The following is a 20,338-nucleotide window of genomic DNA, read 5'->3' as shown; positions in this document are numbered from 1 at the left end:
ATTTGACACTTGTTATATAAACAATCGTTTTTTAATACCTGCCTGATATCAATCTACTTTATATCTCAGTCCTGAGATATTCTGAAAAGAAGACTCACTGTTATCAGTTTGTGTGTGTGTATCTATTATTTAATGTATGTGTGTACATATTAAAGGTTAACTGTATCATGTTGAACCTGTATTTCTAAAAATCATTTTACATTTTCCCCCACAGCATATTAATACATAAAGTACATTTCTTTTAAGGACAAATATACCAACTCATGCAAATCAGAAAGTATTCTATTATTATTTGGCTAACCCATTGGTTATGTAATGTATTCAAAAATTATTTGTGTATTAAAAACAATACTGCAATGAACACTTCTGGTCCATACATGGTTCCATGGCACATACGTAATTATGTTAGACATGGAGAGGGATTTTCCTGGTGGTCCAATGGTTAAGACTCTGATCTCTCAGTACTGAGGGCCTGGGTTCAATCCCCAGTTAAGGAATTAAAATCACACAAGCCATGTGGTACAGCTCTCCCCAAATAATAGAAGAATAAAAATAAAAAGTAGAATATATATATATATAAAAGACATGAAGAAGTGGAGGTTTGAAATATATATTTATGTAATTTGATTTTCTGGATATTGAAAGTTGGTTAAAAATGAGAAATTTTAGTTTAGAATTGAGAGCCCAGAAATAAACCCACACATATATGGACAGCTAATTTATGACAAAGAAGCAACAAACATAAAAATGGAGAAATGATAGTCTCTTCAATAAGTGGTATTGGGAAAAATGGACAGCCACATGCAAAAACATTGGGAAACAATGGAAACAGTGACAGACTTTATTTTCTTGGGCTCCAAAATCACTGCAGATGGTGACTGCAGCCATGAAATTAAAAGACGCTTGCTCCTTGGAAGAAAAGCTATGACCAACCTAGACAGCATATTAAAAAGCAGGGACATTACTTTGTCAACAAAGCTCTGTCTAGTCAAAGCTATGGTTTTTCCAGTAGTCATGTATGGATGTGAGAGTTGGACTGTAAAGAAAGCTGAGCACCGAAGAATTGATGCTTTTGAACTGTGGTTTTGGAGAACAGTCTTGAGAGTCCCTTGGACTTCAAGGAGATCCAACCAGTCCATCCTAAAGGAAATCAGCCCTGCATATTCATTGGAAGGCCTGATGCTGAAGCTGTAACTCCAATACTTTGGCCACCTGATACGAAGAACTGACTCACTGGAAAAGACCCTGATGCTGGGAAAGATTGAAGGCAGGAGGAAAAGGGGATGACAGAGGATGAGATGGTTGGATGGCATCACCGACTCAACCGACATGAGTTTGAGCAAGCTCCTGGAGTTGGTGATGGACAGAGAAGCCTGGTGTGCTGCAGTCCATGGGGTCACAAAGAGTCGGACACGACTGAGCAACTGAAACTGAATTGACATGCAAAAAAAAAAAAAGAAAAGAAAGAAAAAGAAAGTAGACCAATATCTCACATCTTACACAAAAAACAACTCAGAATGGATTAAAGACTTGAATGTAAGACCCAACATCATAAAACTCTTAGCAGGAAGCATAGACAGTCGGCTCTTTGACACTGGTCTTAGCAGTAACTTAACTCATATGTCTCCTTAGGCAAGGAAAACGAAAAGGAGACAAATGGGACTAAATCAAACAAACAAACAAAAAACCACTTCTGCACAGCACAGGAAACCATCAATAAAGCAAAAAGACAATCTACTTAATGGGAGAAGATATTTGCTAATGATATATCTGATAAGGGGTTAACATCCAAAAATACATCAAGAACTTATACAGCTCAACAATGGCAAAATAAATAAATAAATCAATAAAGATTAAGAAATGGGGGAGGAGGTGAATAGACATTTTTCTGAAGAAGACATACAGATGGCCAATAGGTATGTGAAAAGATGTTCAACATCACTATTAGGGAAATGCAAATTAAAACCACATGAGAAATTATTTTAAAAAGTCTACAAATAACAAATGTTGGTGAGGATGTAGAGAAAATGATGCGGGAGGCAGAGAATACAGTGCATTCAAAGGTGCAGATGTTTCCCAACAGATTTCAATAAATGGTAGCATTTTTTGTAGCTGGAATGAGTCACTCTGTATGGCCAGTGAACGCCCAAATGTACAGGCCTTGAGTGAATAGTGCGAGAGAAGCTTGAGTCAAATGTTCTTCCCCAAAGAGACAAGGAATCTGGGGATTCCCAAGCAGAAGATACACCCAAGACTATTACCTAGTTTCTAGACCCCTTTTTGTCACTAACTTCATTTGTTACCTATTCAAACTTGGGAACTCAGACCGAAGGCTTTTGAATGGACTAGTGTTAATTGCCCTCAAAGGGGCACTCTAACATTTAACTATGTCATCATTGCTGAATGGTAGAGCCTGAAGAAACCCAAGAGATCGTAATCCAACCTGGTTATTGACTGGTGACATGAGACCCAGAGAGCTTAGATCACTCATTATGGCTGCACAATTAGGGGCAGACACAGGTTTAAGAACAAAGCTTTCCTTACTCCCAAGCTTTTCTCATCCCACTCCATCACAGAGTGGAAGAATGAAGGACTTTGAAGTTTAAGGGAGGGTTATTGAAACTCCCCGTTTCCAGACTGTTCAGAAACTCAGCTGACACCTCTGTGTTACTCCAGTCTTCTTATTCAATAGGGATTCATGACATTTTGCTCCAACCTGTTTCATAATTATCTTTGACCCTGTACTATTTCCCGCCCGGAGTGCTGAGCTTCTGCCCCCATCCCTGGCCCATCTCAACCCTGTACTAGTCTTTGGAGAATATCTTTAAGAACTGCTCAAGTTTTACCCGGAATGTGGGCAGCCAGAATTCTCACTTTCTGAAAGTTCATCGTCCTACTCTCTACAGTCCCTAATTTATGGCTCTGGGACTCCATTTGGTTTTAATTCAGCAAAAGCCAGCCATCTCCCAGGGGAAGGTGAGAAGGCGGACATCTGGGGATCTTTCCCAACAGGCTCTGCAGCTTGCAGCTCAGCACCCTGGGGACCGATGTCAGGTACTGGTCCCTGGTCTTCAGTGTCTGGTCAAAGAAGGCAGTTTCCAGGGCTCTTAGGGGCCCGCAGGCCAGTTCCCTTTGGGGGTCGGGATTACTGGGAATACTAATTAATTCATTAGTGAGGTTGATGGATTATCAAGCTGTCTCCTGGCAGAGGGGCCTTGGGGGCGGGGGTTGGTAACAGATTGCTGCCCATAAATCTGCCTGTTGCCTCCCTCCTCTCCGTTTCAATGGCTCCTGGCCGTCAGGCCCGTGGGCCGGCCACTGAGCGCTGGTTGCGTTTTCCCCCCGAGCCCAGCAGATGGTTCTAACAGGTTAGCTCAGACCTTTACAAAAAGCAGCAGAGAAAGAAGGAAGGGCTGGGGATTGGCCCTCTGGCCCACAAACCGTGTTGGGGGAGGAGACTGAGTACAACTGCCCGGCATTCAGCCACCACCCCCTGGCCTCTCCCGACTGCATCCCCACCCCTCCCCCTCCCCGCCGAGACCCGCCGCCTTCCTGCTCCGAGTTGAATAGCCAAGTGTCTAACCGTCCAGGAGCTGTGATGAGGGGGACCCTGATGAAACAGATTCCACCCTTCCCTCTGAAAAAGGCAGCTCTTAAAGAAAACTCAGCACCCTCCTCGACTCCCTGCCAAGGCTGCACGCGCAGGCACACACACGAACACACAATTAAACGTGTTTTGAGAGCTAATCCTATTGTGTCCAGTTCCTCACATCTGTCAGCTAAAGCAAGAAGCCCCACAGAATGTTCTGTCCCCACCCTCATCTTTGTCTCAATATGTTCACCTTTCTGCTAATCTCCTCCCTGCCCTCTGAACATTTCAGGGGCAGGATCCTAACATCACTAGTATCATCAGCTCTCAAACATCCAAGGAGGTGGCTTGGAAGACACAAACGAGATCAATCCATCCTATACATGCTTATTGCAGCTGTACCCTTAAACACAAATTCCTCCATAGATAAATTTCCTCTGGCTGAGGAGTAGATTCTGATTTGGTTTTTAGAAGTCCACCATTCCTAGCATGTGTTATTTAATGACTCTGAAATGAAGTTTATTTTACTGAGCAGATATTTCCTGGATAGGGATGTAAAAAAGATTAGTAAGAGCGTTGAAATTTTCCTATGAACAACTTCCTATAAAACAAAGTATTAATTTCTATTTTCTAGCTTTTGGGGAAGGACAAGAGTCACATGACACCTATATTAGAATTAGAAAAAAATTAACAATTTCAAACCTGCGGTATTTCTTTCAACTTTATTGGCAGTGAAACTATGTTTTCTTTTAAACTTTTGCACTTTTCCTTACAACAAGGCATAACTCTTCATCTCTGTCACAAACATGTGCTTGTTACATTGGTAAAGTAACTTTACCAATTTCCAAAAAGCCTGGAGAATTGCCTTCAAGTCAATTTCAAAAAGAGGTTGAGAATCCTATCTGCTACTGCTAGAAAACACTTAAGTAATTAGATCATTTTACAGAATTGAAAATTGATGCCAGAAATGAAGTCAAACTATTAAAGTTCATGCAACCATTTCCTCCTCAGAATGACTAGAAGATTGTAAAATCCTTTATACCTTAAAAGGAACTCACAATTATTTATTTGATCTTGGTAAATTTTTTACACCAGGTAGTATTCCAAATTTGACAATCTCTACAATGAAGATTCCACACTTCGACTTGGTAGTCTGGTCCACAGATAGCTCTCTGTCATAAAGCATATACATGTATTTTCTTTAAATCTTTACAGATGTAGTTTTCTTTTTTCTCTTCTAGCGATTTAATCTAACTTCAAAATGCCACAGGAGTTTTAGGAATTACTTGACCCTTCTTTCCTTCCAAATTCATTACCCCCCAGGTGAACTTTTTCTACCTGAATGCTTAATAATGTACTTTTGAAAAACAATACTGGATCCTCCTTTGTAATTTGAGGAGTTAAGTGTCCTCAGAATGAAATATTTCATTCATTTGCTTTTTGTTTTTAAAATTTCAAACAAACAGTAAAGTTGAAAGAACAGGATAGTAAATATAGATACAGCTTTGTCTATAGTCACTAGATAAAATTAAAAGGTTTTAAATGGGAATAAGTTTGACAAGTTTGAAAGAAGGGAGAGGAAGATAATTCTTCTACTTTTAGAGTTTGGAAGTTTTAAAGCCAAAGACACCAGTCCACATGTGTAAGATAACAGTCATTGATGCTGTGCCCTGGGCATGCATCTTTCTCAGCTTTTTTTTTTTTTTTTTTTTTTGACTTTTAGACATGGGCCAATATATTTTATTTGCCCTTAGTAGCCCTTTATCCAAGTTTACCACCAATTCTCTTTCCCTGTATTGCCCTTTGGTCAAGTCCCATTTCTTATCTTTTTAACTACAAAAATTTCCAGTCCTCTTTTTCTTTACCTCTCAACTTCAGCAGCTCTTCTCTCACATTCCCCTCCTACTAACCTCTATCCCCATTTAAACAAACAAACGAATGGCTCAGCTGGACCTGACCAGAGGAGCCCTTTGAAGTGGGCGTGCCTTTCAGCTGGGGAAGGGGAGGAGTTAGATTGCCGGCAGCATCACCCCTCCCTGGACAGCTGGGAAAGCAATCAAAACTGCTGCAACTCTGAGGCTCTGGGCGAGAGCGCAGGAGCTGCCCAGAGGCTGTGGTCCTGAAAGCTCCACTCCAGGGAACTAACCAGGGAGAGGAGGTACTGAAGACCGACTAAACCAGCTGCATCAGCCTAAAGGAGTCCTGAAGGAGCATATAGAACTCCAAGGAAGGAGTAGAATAAGTAGCAGTCAGGGAAACCAGACCCGGGGGCAATTCTAAGAGGCAGTGGCCGGGTTTAACATGGATCGCTAAAAGCACCTCCTCCTACGCTCTGGATGGTCAGGGAGACTTGGCTTCTCTAAGTCTCCTCCGGGACACAGATTCACAGAGTTCACTCCAGGGATTGCTACTGACAGAGGTGAGCCAGCGATGGGGTGGTACGGGGATTACGGAAGTTTCTGTGGGTAGTTCCTGTGGACCTAGAGGAGCAATTGGGGTGAGGTAAGTCTTTTCTGGGCTAAGTAAGAAGGGAGTAGGATTTAGGAAACTTGAATGGAGAAGCAGAGAAAGAACATTTATGGACAGATATTAATTGTAATAATTTGTAATAATTGTAATAATTTGACTAATTCCCAAGGATCTGTCACTCAAAGTGAAACTCAGATATGCTCAATCACTTTTATAAAATAGGGTTTATAAATTGTCCACCATTCCTATCAAACCCATTTTTCCATTTTATTGATGCAGAAGAAAAGGGCCAAAGAATTTAACTGCTTTCCTGAGGTGGGTCACCAAATATGTTGAAAGAATTGACCAAATCCACCATTCAGTTCACAGCATTTTTGGCTATGGGAGGAGTAAAGGGAATGGGGTAGGGAGGATGAAAATAGAAAAGAGAAGGAGAGAAGATGCTGTCAAGCCAAGGGATATGTTTTCACCATTGGCCCCCATTTGCTCGGCTGAAAGTCCTTAGACTGTTGGCATCAGTGAAAAACATTTCCTCTTCCTCAGCTCTTTCAGATGGGCAATCAGAAAAGAAAGATTGTCTATGTATAGTTTTGCCTCCTCTGTCTTTTATCATTCACCTACTCCTAGAAATATGTTCAGAAAAATAATAATATATGTAAAATGCCTCCCTCACTTTGACAAAGGGACCAGAGATGAAATGCTGAAGGACAAGGAGGGAAAACTGAAGGACTGAGTAATTTCTGTTGGCCAAGTTCACCATCAGGATCTGAGGCTATGAAAACTAAAGTATGATGTGGCTATGCTGGATAAGGGGTGTGTGTGTGTGTACAAGTACTAATCAAGAAGGAAAATGGGAGTGTGTAAAGACTGAATAGTGTTAGTCGCTCAGTTGTGTCTGACTCTTTGCAACCCCACGGACTGTATAGCCCACCAGGATCCTCTGTCCACGGAATTCTCCAGGCAAGAAGACTGGCGTGGGTAGCCATTCCCTTCTCCAGAGAATCTTCCTGACACAGGGATTGAACCCAGGTCTCCTGCATTGCAGGCAGATTCTTTACCATCTGAGCCACCAGGGAAACCCAAAAGGTTGAATAGGAAGAGTGCAGAACAGCCTACTGGCTGTTTCCAGGCAGCACGATTTATGAGCACCCTGGTTTGCATCCTGTCGTCAGTGCAAAGACTCTGTAAATCCAAACAAGACATTAGTCTCTCTGATCCTTACATTCGCAAGAAACTGGACTGAATAGTCCCTGTCCTTTTTGTATTTAGGATTTAGTCATAGGATCAGGAGGTGACGTTAGTACAATCAGCTTCCAGGACAGTCCCACATGACAGTAATGCCCAAAGACCTCAGCCTCAGTGATGAAAGTATTGTGTGTGCTTAGTTGCTCAGTCGTGTCCAACTCTTGCGACCCCATAGACTGTAGCCTGCCAGGCTCCTCTGTTCATGGGATTCTCCAGGCAAGAATACTGGATTGGGTTGCCATTTCCTCCTACAGTCCAACTCTTTAGGATACCATAGACTGTAGCTCTTCAGGCTGCTCTGTCCATGGAATTTTCTAGGGAAGAATACTGGAGTGGGTTGCCATTCCCTTCACCAAGGATGAAAGTATTGGGTCATCATAATCATTGCCTAAGCAAAACTTTTTGTTTTACAGAACAGATTTTTTTTTTAAATGAAAAAAAGTGGGAAAAAAATTGAATTTGAGAGAATTGTCCAAACTTGAAATTTCACAGAAGAATCCTAAAGAAAGGGAAAAATTCTGTATAAAGTGTAGATGCACAAGGAAATCCAAATTCTAAAATTAAAAGATAAAATGAGCTTTAAAAGATCAGAATGTATTTGGGGGTACAGGGGAGCCTTTATTGTATCTCCAGAGCCAGTATTCATTGATTTTCATCTTATTTGAGTCTGATTCATGTAAATTTTGAGAGCTAATTTCTTTTCTAGGAATTGGGGACACCTAAAAATGGTGTATCACAGAACTTTGTGCAATAGTAGTATAGATTTTTCCATACAGCTTTTATCTTTACATTTGCATAATAACTTTACAAAGTATTTGCTTTCATAAAAGCTTCTAAATGAGATATGAAAGACAAAAATATTATGACCATTTTGCCCCAAGGGTAAAAGAATTAAAATATTTTTTTGTGCTCATATAATAAGTGAGTGATGGAACACAGTTTTGAGTTCATGCTTTTTTTGATACACCTCGGAGCTGGTTCATGAACAGGTTGAGAACCATGGTAGAATTAGTTACCTGTTCTGGACAGAGCCAAGTTGGTTTCCTTGATTGAAACTCAGAAGCGCATCACATACATTTTCAACTCGCAAATCAAAAACTGGATGTTTATATTTTTTCCCCTGCTGACCTTTTGATGCATTGAAGATATTTAGGTGGAAAAAGTCAAAGGAAAGGTTTTCTTCTGTATATTTGGGGAGTCCTGGCTTTTACTTCTATTTGAGAGACTCTTGATTTTTCTCCTCAGTGGTCTGGCCCTTGATTCTGGTAGGAAAGTCTTATCCCAAATATTGTTTAATCAGAGACAAAGGAAAAATGTCCAAGTGCCAAGGGTGGTCTGTATTCCACCAGAAACTTTATGACCCTGAAAATTCATGTGACTGAGGAGGAGTCCAGCCAACTGCTGTCTTGGAGTTATAAAACAGGATAAAAGAAGTTAACTTCCTTCTGGACCATGGTGGAAGAGTTTTAGTCAACCCAGCAGAGGCAGAGGATAGAGTTCTGCTCCCTCATCCTTAGTAACAGAATAGGAGCTTTAAAATTTCATTTCATTAGGAGGTTGGGGGAGAGGGTTTATCAGGGAAGTTTTTGAAATTAGTGTTGAGATGGAGCCATTGGTTTTTACTGGCATAAAATCAACATTAAGCATAGACTGTAATTACACCTATTTTGTCCTTGTGGCCAGAAAAACTCATGGTGAACTTTAGGAACAAAATACCTCACAATTACATGGCATTTACAATATCTGGCACTATTCAAAGTCTTTAAATGTATTTATGCTCACAATAATTTAGTGAGGTAGAGCCATGATTATTCCCATTTTAAAGAGAAGACTGGACAGAAAGATTATGAAACTTGCTCAAGACCACATATCTGGTAAGTAATTGAGCTGAAATCTGAACCCAGGTAGTGGCTCAGTGGTAAAGCTTCTGCCTGCCAGTGCAGGAGATGCAGGAGATGCTGCAGTCCATGGGGATGCAGAGTCAAAAGGGACTGAGTGAATGAGCACACATGCACAGTCTGACTCCAAGGTTTGCGCTGTCTAGCCAACCTGGGTAAAAGGGAAGGCAACTGTTATTAGGGAAGTTATTAGGCAATTGTCAGGTGATCTTCTGAGCCAATCAGAGGAGGTTCCATCCAGATAATCAGGGTCACAGTAATTAATACAGTTTCCTTTTACTATTCATCCATGAAGAATAATTTGTATTTCTGAATAAGCAGATGTGTGAATGAATTTGATAAGAAAACCCCAGAATAAACAGAAAACAAATAAATATATGGACAATGTTTTATATCATTAAAAGTTTACAAAATCCTTTCTCATATTTTTTGTCTTGCAAAACCACATAGAACATATCTTATCCTCACTTTATCAAAGAGGAAGTGAAAGATCAGAGAGCTTATGTACTGTGTTTGAGACCAATTACCAGGAATTAAAAGAGCTGGGACTAGAATGCGTGTTATTCCAGCTTCCATGTTTTGAAACCACACTATATATTCACGGGATTCTCTCAGAGCTTATGGACCAGTATTTATGAGAATAGAGAAAGTTAAACTGGAGCTATCTATGTCCTTTCTATGGTCAGTAAGAGAACAAAGATGAAAACTTGTTTCCCTTTTAATTGTTGTAGCCAAAGTCTTTTGGCTCTTTTCCTTTATACCTGCTGCAAATCTGATTTGAAAGCAGCTCTTTGACTCTTACAGAAACCATCCAATTATGTTAAAGGCAAAATGTAGCCTGTTCTGATCTACTCCCATGTTGGGGTGGGTGTGAGGGTAGACAGCACTTGGCTAGTGTCCAGAGGCATAGAGGTGGGGATGATAAAAAAAACTCACATGCAGAGCCTGGGATAGTATTTGGTTTTAGGACAATTGAAGAAACTCTCCTTTCCTGCATCTTCCTTCTCTCCTCTTCATGCATGTATGTACCACCCAGTGCTAATGATGACAATGAAAAGGAGCTGAGAGAAAGAGAAGAAAGTGGCAAAGGAGAAGGAAACAGAGTTTAAAAAAAAGAGGGGAGAATAAATGAGCAAAAACAACAAGAATTTAGCTTGGAAGAGGAAGGAATCCTAGAATATGAGAGTTTAGAAAGCAGAGAACTCTTAAACGAGCCTCCCTTTGGATGAGGATCATTTCCTACTGACTTAGCTCTACTGACCCACATCTCCCGAAGTCAAAGTCTCGTTGTTTCTTCTGGTAGTTGTGATGAAAATAAAAAGGAAAAAAGTATAAAACCTAGTATTTGGAATCAGAAGAACTGGTGCTATGTCTTACTCTACCTGCTCTATGTTTTCGCATTTCCATTACTTAATCTACCTGACCTGCAGTGACCTCAACTATAAAATGAGCATCAGAGTTCCCTTTTCCCTCAACATTTTGCTATAAGACTACACAAATGGTATTACAGTGATGTGTGGAACATTAGGTTTCCCAAGCCCACTCCGTCCTCTCTGGCCTCAGAGTGCACCTGCCTCTGAAAGGTCTGTGTTACTTTAACAGAAAGTTAATTAGGTCTTTCACCCGCCCTCTGGATATTTGCCTGTGTTAGAAGTGCAGTTCAGCACACAAGCTCCATCATCCATATTAAAAGTGGGATTTTCTGATTTGGCCTGGGCAGCCAGTTGACCAATAGGTTTGAACGTGTGTTTTCAATAAAGCTGCTTGCCCAGGAAGCCTATTAAGTGAGTAAGTCAAGCTGACATGATTTCCGTGCTGATTAACATGAAACCTAGGCTGTTTTTGCCATGCAGTCGCATTAATTATTTATAGGAGGTAAATGAGGTTACAAGGAAAACAAGCTCAGATTACCAGAAACAAATCAAACCATATATTTATACTTTTAAAAGCGACATACTAATTCTTGCATTCATTGATTTGACGCTCAAGCCTCAAGGATCAAAAAACACTTATCATGTCCTCCCTTTTCTGATATACAAAGGTAATGGAAGGTTTAACATCTCAAAAACTAGCTGGTGAACTGGGATGGCCCAATGGAGTTTATCAGTACTTTTATTGGGTAAACTATATACCTACAAATCTCTCAACAAATCTCAAAACAATTCAGGCTCTTTCAGAATTGAATGCTAAATGTTGACTAAACAACCAGTCTCTTCTGGTTTTCAAATAAGTTTTACTATTTTTCATAGAAAATTCTGACTAAACAGTGTCTGTTAGGCAAGTGAGCTAAAATAGTTAGACTATTTGCATATTTGCCTGAAATAGTCTTTGCTATGTTTGCAGTCACTGTTTGGTGAAGTGTAAAATCTGTTCCAGATTTTTCATTTTTAATGAAATCTTATTATAATAGCTGCACGAAGATAATATTAAATAGGTTTGGTAGAACTCTGCCTTGTAATTCTAGCTGCTGCCATTTTCTTGTCTGGTGGTGTGAGATACATGTTCAATGAAGAGTTCTCACTTTTAACATATGGGTGGATTTGAAAGATAATCAGTGGTAACCTCCTCTGTTTTCCAGACTCTTTCTAGACACAATGTGACTAACACCTCTAATACCACTAACATTAGACAGACCACAAAGTGCTTACCGAAAAACTAAGTGCTCTTTTGGCCATGGTGAGAGAAATATTTCATGATCATATGGTGTACCAGCAGAGTCAGCGGGAGACAAGGGATGTTAGGGGTTAGACGTATGTGATGTCTCTAAATAGAGGTTGAGTAGTCCTTTGTAGAACATGAACAAAGTCTGAATGATCTCACTACAGTTTCTCATGTATTCTGTGATGTAAATATACAACAATTTATTAATGTTATCACTTGATATGCTTTAAAACTTTGTAATAATTACAATTATTGTTTACATATTATCTAATTATAACTACTTCAGCATCTTCGTTCCCTTCCAGAAGTTTCTGTATTTGGACAATAATTTATATGCCCACCTTAGCTATTTCCTTTTATGATCTGATAAAGAAAAGAAAGAAATCTAAGAAAGAAAAACATGTTTTGAGTGGTATATCAGCTGTTTTTGAATAAAATATCCATGAGATGAAGAACTGGAGGATAAAAAGAGTTAGGTATTGACTCTGCAATGAATAATCAAGTCAATTTCCTTTTTCTATAGTTGACTTTCTTATATATACTACAGTTAAATGAGCGTGCTGGGCATTTACTTGAGTTTAGATTTGTTATTTAGAGTGGAGGGTTTGGGGTAGATAATCATAAGTTGAATTCCAATACAAATTCTGTGCTTTACATCTAAGATGTAAAAAGAAAGTTTAATGTTCACAGGCACTAACCATTGCTGTTTCTTTTCCAGAGTCTGGAGATGGCAAAAGCTTATGTGAAACCCAAGGAGATGACAGAGTTGGTCAACACACCATCTTGGATGGACAAAGGTCTGGCCTCTCAGAATGAGGTAAAGGAGGAGGAGAGAAGACCGGCTGCTTATGGAATCCTTGGCAGCTTAGCTGAAGATCATGACAGTATTGAGGAGGAAGAAGAGGAGGAAGAAGATGGGGAGAAGCCTAAAAGAAGAGGTCCCAAGAAAAAGAAGATGACAAAAGCTCGCCTTGAGAGATTCAGGGCTCGAAGAGTCAAGGCTAATGCTAGGGAACGGACCCGGATGCATGGCCTGAACGATGCCCTGGACAATCTGAGGAGGGTCATGCCATGCTACTCTAAGACCCAAAAGCTCTCCAAGATAGAGACTCTTAGACTGGCCAGGAACTATATTTGGGCTTTGTCTGAGGTCCTAGAAACTGGACAGACACCTGAAGGGAAGGGCTTTGTGGAGATGCTCTGCAAAGGGCTCTCTCAGCCTACAAGCAACCTGGTGGCTGGATGCCTCCAGCTGGGCTCTCAGTCCGTCCTCCTGGAAAAGCGTGAAGAGAAATCTATTTGTGACTCTGCCATCTCTGTCCACAACTTCAACTATCAATCTCCCGGGCTCCCCAGCCCTCCTTATGGCCATATGGAAACGCATCTTATTAATCTCAAACCCCCAGTATTCAAGAGTCTGGGAGAGTCATCTTTTGGGAGCCACCCACCTGACTGCAGCACACCACCTTATGAGGGCCCACTTACTCCACCCCTGAGCATCAGCGGGAACTTCTCCTTGAAGCAAGATGGCTCCCCTGACCTGGATAAATCCTACAGTTTCATGCCACATTACCCCTCTGCAAATCTAAGCTCAGGGCATGTGCATTCAACTCCTTTTCAGGCTGGCACCCCCCGCTATGATGTTCCCATAGATATGTCCTATGATTCTTACCCCCACCATAGCATCGGGGCCCAACTCAATACAATCTTCACTGACTAGGGCAGTCAGACCAGCATTTCAGAGAAAGATGTCTGGAGATGTTTTCCATAGCTCAAGTCATTGAGCTGAGGATTCAGTGACCTTAATGGGACCCTATAGATATATATCAAAGACAATAGTCCTAGGCCCTTTGGGGCTCCTTAACCTGTCACCGTCCTTTCTCATCAATTTCTCATATTGTATTGATTCCTTTATTTTGGGTCCTCACAAGAAATTATTTGATTGTTTACAATCATGTGAAAATAGATCAGAAACCCTGGGTCTTATCCTAGTGGTGCCAAAACTCATTGGATTGTCTATGCCGATTTGTTTTTCATTTCTGGCCTCTGTTTACTTACTGGTAAATCAGGCAATTGTTCTAAGTTTAGATAATTTCTGAAGTTCTTCACAGTTATGAAATTCTATGACTTTGTAGGTCATTCCTACAAACTTCTTAACAGTGGAAGGATTGAGGAGTAATAGGCAATGGACACTGTGTGTGGAATGATCGGATGGAATTGCCAAAGGAGCACCAGTTGCATGTCTTTTGGACTCGATGAAAGGACTTCTTTGCATCCATCTAAAAATAGCTTCCAGAGGCTGACATTCTACCTTGACTGTCACTGTGAATAATGTTCTTCAAGAGATTAGCTCTATTTCTTACTGGGATGAAAGCTGAACATATCTTCCTTAGTAATTTGAGAACCATAATAGAGATCTCATACCAACTTGATTCTTGATAACATTTCAAAAGCACTTTTCTCAGTACTCGAAGTGGGGCAAACAAGACACTGTAACCTTAGACTCCTCCAAGCCAACGGGACTTGGAGAATCAGTTCATGACCTTCATAACCAGAGAGGCGTGGAAATTCTGATGAAGCTCAGGTACTGCTTTGGAATCAGCAAACAACCCAGGTCACATTCAAGAGCAATAAAATGGCCATTGGATACTAACCATGATTTTGGGACTCTCAACCTGTCCATAGGAAAACCACTAGGTTTTCTTTGGCAAGATGAATTTCATTTGGTTAAAGAAAGCATGGCTAAAACCCACCAACATCCGCCCATGCATATTTTCTCAAAGCACAAGCACCAGTCAATTTATTGACCAAACTTGAATTTTCCCAACATATATAATTCCTTATCTTCTTTCCCACTAATTGTTACCTCTTCTTCACTTTTAAAATATGTTATTACATATTGTAGATAACATTTCAAGTGACCAAACTTAGGGATGTAGAAATCAAATCCAAGGTCAGCAAATGCTTTTACCAATTTATGTCTTCATCACAGATTTATCCTGATTTGCAGGATGTTTATTTTCTTCATGTAACTCTTCTTTCCTTTATATTAGCAGTCATTTTGTCAAGTTTATTTTTTCCCAGAGAAATGTGATCTGAGAAGTTTCACTGTCCTGTTCAACCTGCCAGAACAATTACTTAAAACAAACCAAAAGCCTACATGGTTTACATGATAGTGGATCATATCCTGCTCCTGCCAGAGAGGATAAGTTTAGGAAGCAGGCAGGGTACACAAATAGGGCCAATGAATAAAATTGATAAGGCAGATTAGTATGTCATTTTCTACAGCTCAGCTAACCCCTAAAACCTGCCAAACTATTTGTGTATTGACTTTGTTTTTAACCCTTTTCTTATTATCTCCTTATAGACGAAGTAATTTTCTTTCCATTTTGCTTGCAACACTAACCCTACTTTTTTTGTACCCTTAATTTGTAAATCTACTTGAAAGTACCCTTGAAGAGAGATCCTAAACCCCATCAGCCACCAAAGTGGTTCCCCTCACCACGATTTGCCCTAGAGGGAATAAATAGACAAGTAAAATGATTTATGAAGCCATCCTATGTGCTTTCTGAGTCTATACTGGTTCTTACCTTCCTGAGAGGTTATGGGGGTGGGGGAAGCTATCCTTGAAGTTAGCATTTTGTGGCATTTAAGTTTGTAGATAATGAATGTTGTCTGAGTTATTTATTAGATATTATTTATTTAATTTATTTCTCATTTTCATGCAAATTCCTTAGGTTCTATACATGTGCTTGCAAACCCTCCGCAAGACTTCATTTGGAAAGTAGCTCATAATTTTGCTAGGAATTTCTGAGTTTTGGGGTGAGGGCAAAGGAGGAAGTTAGTGCAAAGTTACCTATAATAATTTTATAAAAAGCAGCAATAATTTGAATGGCTATGCAAGTTAATATTTCTTAGATTTTTTTTCTTCACTCTAAGATGAGCCAATCATTTTGGCTCATTGTTTATGCTTTTAGGGACTATGGTATCTGTGAACAAGTGTGGGATTGTTCAGAGATTTCATAATTGAATAAAATTTGTAAATGCCGTGTAATTGGAAAGAACCTACTGTCCAACCCTGGATGGTCTTTTTCTTCTGGGGACTTTATCTTATAATGCAAAGCAATTGTTTAAACATTTTGTAAAAAAAAAAATGTTTTCCCTTTTTCTAGCAGAAATAAAGCTGTGAGTCTTAATAGACATTGTGTTGCATTTGCATTGTCAGTCTTCGAAGGTTTTCTTCATTCTCACCTATTAATTTTCTTGGGCTCTAAATCCTATGAGCAATAGCAGGATTGCTGGCCCATCTGGAGGATTTATACATCCCATATTTCAACTGATCTTTCCAGAAGATTTGAAAGGTCTAAACCAAGTAGTTAGAAGCCTAGATGCACTCTGCCACTCACATAATCAACCACCTGCAATTGAGAAAAACAAATCTCCTCATTTACAGAAATCTATGGCTTTGAGCATTCTAAGCCATCGAAGAGATAACTTAGATGATGTACAGAGAGGTTGACCACAGGAAGATGAGCTATTATCCAAAATTTAGCTGGGCCTACCAACTCTTCAAAAAATTATAAGGCATGTTTTTTGGCAACTGCCTCTTAACAGCTCCTTCTCAAGATTTTTTTCTTTCAGATTTCTCTAGTTAAAATTTTCCAGGGTCCCTTCTTACATGCATAATGTGCTGATGACAAAGAAATAATAATGATGATGATGATAAAAATGAACTTTAATCAAATATTATTGGTTAATCAAGGGAGAGAAATGGTTTAAAATATTTAAGAAACAAAATAGAATGAAAGTCATCCTCCCACCCCCAATCTCCATCTGTCCAGTACTCACTCTCCAACTAGAAATCAATTTTTAATTTTTAGTTTACTAGTTACCAGAGATCTTTTATGAATACGTAAGCAGATATTAGGTACATTAGGTACAAATATTAAGTTAGTTTATCCTCTTTTTTTTTTTCTATTATTGGTAGCATATCATGTATCTTTCATATGTCGTAAAAGTCTCAATTTCTTGTTATAGCTGGTTAACATTTCATGGCAAAAACCATAATTGCGATATTAAATCACAAAATTTGGATTTTTCCAATCTTTTGCAATATTAAGTGAATAATAATGTACATGTCATTTGATGGGCTTCCCAAGTTGTGTAGTGGTAAAGGATCCAACTGCCAATGCAGGAGATGCAAGAGACGTGGGTTCAATCCCTGGGTTGGGAAGATCCCCTGGAGTAGGAAGTGGCAATCCACTCCAGTAATCTTGACTGGAAAATTCCATGGACAGAGGAGCCTGGCAGGCTACAAATCCTTGGGGATGCAAAGAGTCAGTCGCGACTGAGCACCCATGCACTAGTGCAAGATAGTCTTATAAAATGGTCTGTCATTTTATGCTTGTTAAGAGAATATTTAGCAAAGAATATTCTAGAGGAATACAAATAAATTGACAGATATCAATGATAATCACATCTAGTTGTTAAGAATGCTTAATACGTACTGTCACTTTTCTAGGTGATTTGTACAATATTCATTTAATATAAAACAATCCCTATAAGGGAGACATGATTATCACCCTCATTTTACAAATTGTAAACAAAGGCATCGAGTAACCTGTTCAAGCTCACACTGCTAGTGAATGGTAGAGCCAGGATTTGAACTAGATGATTTATTCAAAAGGTTTGGTTGTTTGGCTGGTTGGCTGGTAGGTACATAAGGACGTCATACCTACACAAGGTTAGAGCTGGTGGAAGAGGAGGGATTTTTTTTTTTTTTTTGATACTTCTCAAATTGTCCTTATGACCTATGGCACCCTGTTATATCTATGACCCGGGCTGGCCCATACCCAAGCTCTGAAATAGAACCTGAGAAAAGACTCTCCACTGAAAAATGATCAACTTTCAATTGTATGCTGCCTATGTAGACTATGTAGATATAGGCTAGCTCACAGATCAATGCTTCGTTTATTGAAACTTTTCATCTTTCTGACAGCTTAAATCCATTTCATGGCTGGTCAGCTTACATACCTTTAAAATTTTAGAAAAAACTTTTAGCAAGAAATTACAGGTATTAAAAAAATGAAATCATTTGCAAGAGGAGCAGACTACCTTCAAGATGATTTTTTTTCTGTCTATTAATGCACCAAGCTATCTTCAGTGTACAGCTTCATGCATTAATTGCAAGCATTGGCTTCAGGATCTAATAGGTGCTATTTAACTATTAACTTACTAGTTGAATGCAGTGTGTTAGTTGCTCAGTTGTGTCCAGCTCTTTGCGACCCCATGGACTGTAGCCCGCCAGGCTCCTCTGTCAAGAATGCTGGAGTGGGTTGCCATTTCCTTCTCGTTGAATAACCTTTATTAAATTGATTAACCCTGCAAAGCCTCATTTCCTTCAAATTTAATGGCAATAATAGGGTCATTTCTTTCTCAGGGTCATTCTGAGGAATTAATTGAGGTAATATGTCCACAGTACATAGTATTTAGTAAGTGGCATTTATTACCATCCATGTTACTATTCATCATTTTATGATTAACTGTACACTGACTTTTCTCTTTGTCTCTAATATATGACTGGGGAGTGCTGATGGTGATTACAGCAGGCTTACTTAGGGTATCCACAGAGTTTAGGTTAAGAGAGTTGAATCAGACAGACTTGGGTTTGAAGCTAACTGGCTGAATTCAAAGCTAATGAGGCAATTTATTTACCATCTCTGTCTCAATTTCCTTCTTGAAATAAAGGGCACAAAAATCCCACCAAATCCATAGAGTTGATATGAGAATTAGAAGTGATGATAATGCCAGTGAAGTGATTATATCGGTTCTGGCACAAGGGGCGTAATCTACTATTATTTTTATTTTTTTAAGTCTTTATTGAATTTGTTACAGTGTTGCTTCTGTTTCACGTTTTGGTTTTCTGGCCAAGAGGTATGTGGGATTTTAGCTCCCTGACCAGGGATCAAACCCTTACCCCCTGCATTGGAAAGTGAAGTCTTAACCACTGGACCACCAGGGAAGTCCCTATTATTGTTAGTTTTATTATTAGGAGTGGATGGGAAGAGATAAGGAAATTGAGAATGAAAGAGCAGAGAAGATCCTTTGAATTTATACAGTTAATCATTTACTAGGGCTGATATAAAAATCCAAGCCTTTTGACTAGTACTCTGTATGCATCTCACACGCTACTAAAGTGATGCTCAAAATTCTCCAAGCCAGGCTTCAGCAATACGTGAACCATGAACTTCCAGATGTTCAAGCTGGTTTTACAAAAGGCAGAGGAACCAGAGATCAAACTGCCAACATCCGCTGGATCATCGAAAAAGCAAGAGAGCTCCAGAAAAACATCTATTTCTGCTTTATTGACTATGCCAAAGGCTTTGACTGTGTGGATCACAATAAACTGTGCAAAATTCTGAAAGAGATGGGAATACCAGACCACCTGACCTGCCTCCTGAGAAACTTGTATGCAGGTCAGGAAGCAACAGTTAGAACTGGACATGGAACAATAGACTGGTTCCAAATCCGGAAAGGAGTATGTCAAGGCTGTATATTGTCACCCTGCTTATTTAACTTAGATGCAGAGGACATCATGAGAAACGCTGGGCTGGAAGAAGCACAAGCTGCCATCAAGATTGCAGGGAAAAATATCAATAACCTCAGATATGCAGATGACACCACCCTTATGGCAGGAAGTGAAGAAGAACTAAAGAGCCTCTTGATGAAAGTGAAAGAGGAGAGGGAAAAAGTTGGCTTAAAGCTCAACATTCAGAAAACTAAAATCATGGCATCCCGTCCCATCACTTCATGGCAAATAGATGGGAAACAGTGGAAACAGTGTCAGACTTTATTTTTCTGGGCTCCAAAATCACTGCAGATGGTGACTGCAGCCATGAAATTAAAAGACACTTACTCCTTGGAAGGAAAGTTATGACCAACCTAGACAGCATATTAAAAAGCAGAGACACTACTTTGTCAACAAAGGTCCACCTAGTCAAGGCTATGGTTTTTCCAGTGGTCATGTACAGATGTGAAAGTTGGAGATACAACCAGTCCATCCTAAAGGAGATCAGTCCTGGTTGTTCATTGGAAGGACTGATGTTGAAGCTGAAACTCCAATACTTTGGCCACCTAATGCAAAGAGCTGACTCATTTGAAAAGACCCTGATGCTGGGAGAGATTGAGGGCAGGAGGAGAAGGGGATGACAGAGGATGAGATGGTTGGATGGCAACACCAACTCAATGGACATGGGTTTGGGTAGACTCCGGGAGTTGGTGATAGACAGGGAGGCCAGGCGTGCTGCAGTTCATGGGGTCACTAAGAGTTGGACACCACTGAGCGACTAAACTGAACTGAACTGTATGTTGGAATATGTTATTTTCTTATTCTTCATGGAGACACCCTAAACAGAATCCTCAATGGCAAATTTCCTGAATTTGGGAAATAGGAAGCACTGTGTTTTTCTTTTTTCCT

The 20,338-nt window shown here is 39.8% G+C and overlaps 2 protein-coding genes across 5 annotated transcripts in view; one reads left to right on the top strand and one right to left on the bottom strand.

The window, feature by feature from the left end:
- The window catches only part of TESPA1 (thymocyte expressed, positive selection associated 1), a 276,752-nt gene that overhangs the window by 62,969 nt on the left and 193,445 nt on the right, over positions 1-20,338 (bottom strand). The gene's annotated exons all lie outside the window — the stretch shown is intronic.
- NEUROD4 (neuronal differentiation 4) lies at positions 3,279-16,064 on the top strand. Its single transcript, XM_081588514.1, has 2 exons — positions 3,279-3,368; positions 12,581-16,064. The coding sequence occupies exon 2, from the start codon at positions 12,590-12,592 to the stop codon at positions 13,580-13,582; it is 993 nt and encodes a 330-aa protein (XP_081444640.1). The 5' UTR covers positions 3,279-3,368; positions 12,581-12,589; the 3' UTR covers positions 13,583-16,064.

Source organism: Giraffa tippelskirchi, chromosome 4 (genome assembly GCF_054371585.1).
Source record: "Giraffa tippelskirchi isolate mGirTip1 chromosome 4, T2T-mGirTip1v1.2.pri, whole genome shotgun sequence".
NCBI classification, from domain to species: Eukaryota; Metazoa; Chordata; class Mammalia; order Artiodactyla; family Giraffidae; genus Giraffa; species Giraffa tippelskirchi.
The sequence above is the reverse complement of the archived record's forward strand: the minus strand, read 5'-3'. Positions and strand labels throughout refer to the sequence as shown.

Bases quoted from the DNA above. Each gene is read 5' to 3' on its own strand.
- NEUROD4 (XM_081588514.1), top strand. From the start codon at position 12,590: ATGGCAAAAGCTTATGTGAAACCCAAGGAGATGACAGAGTTGGTCAAC.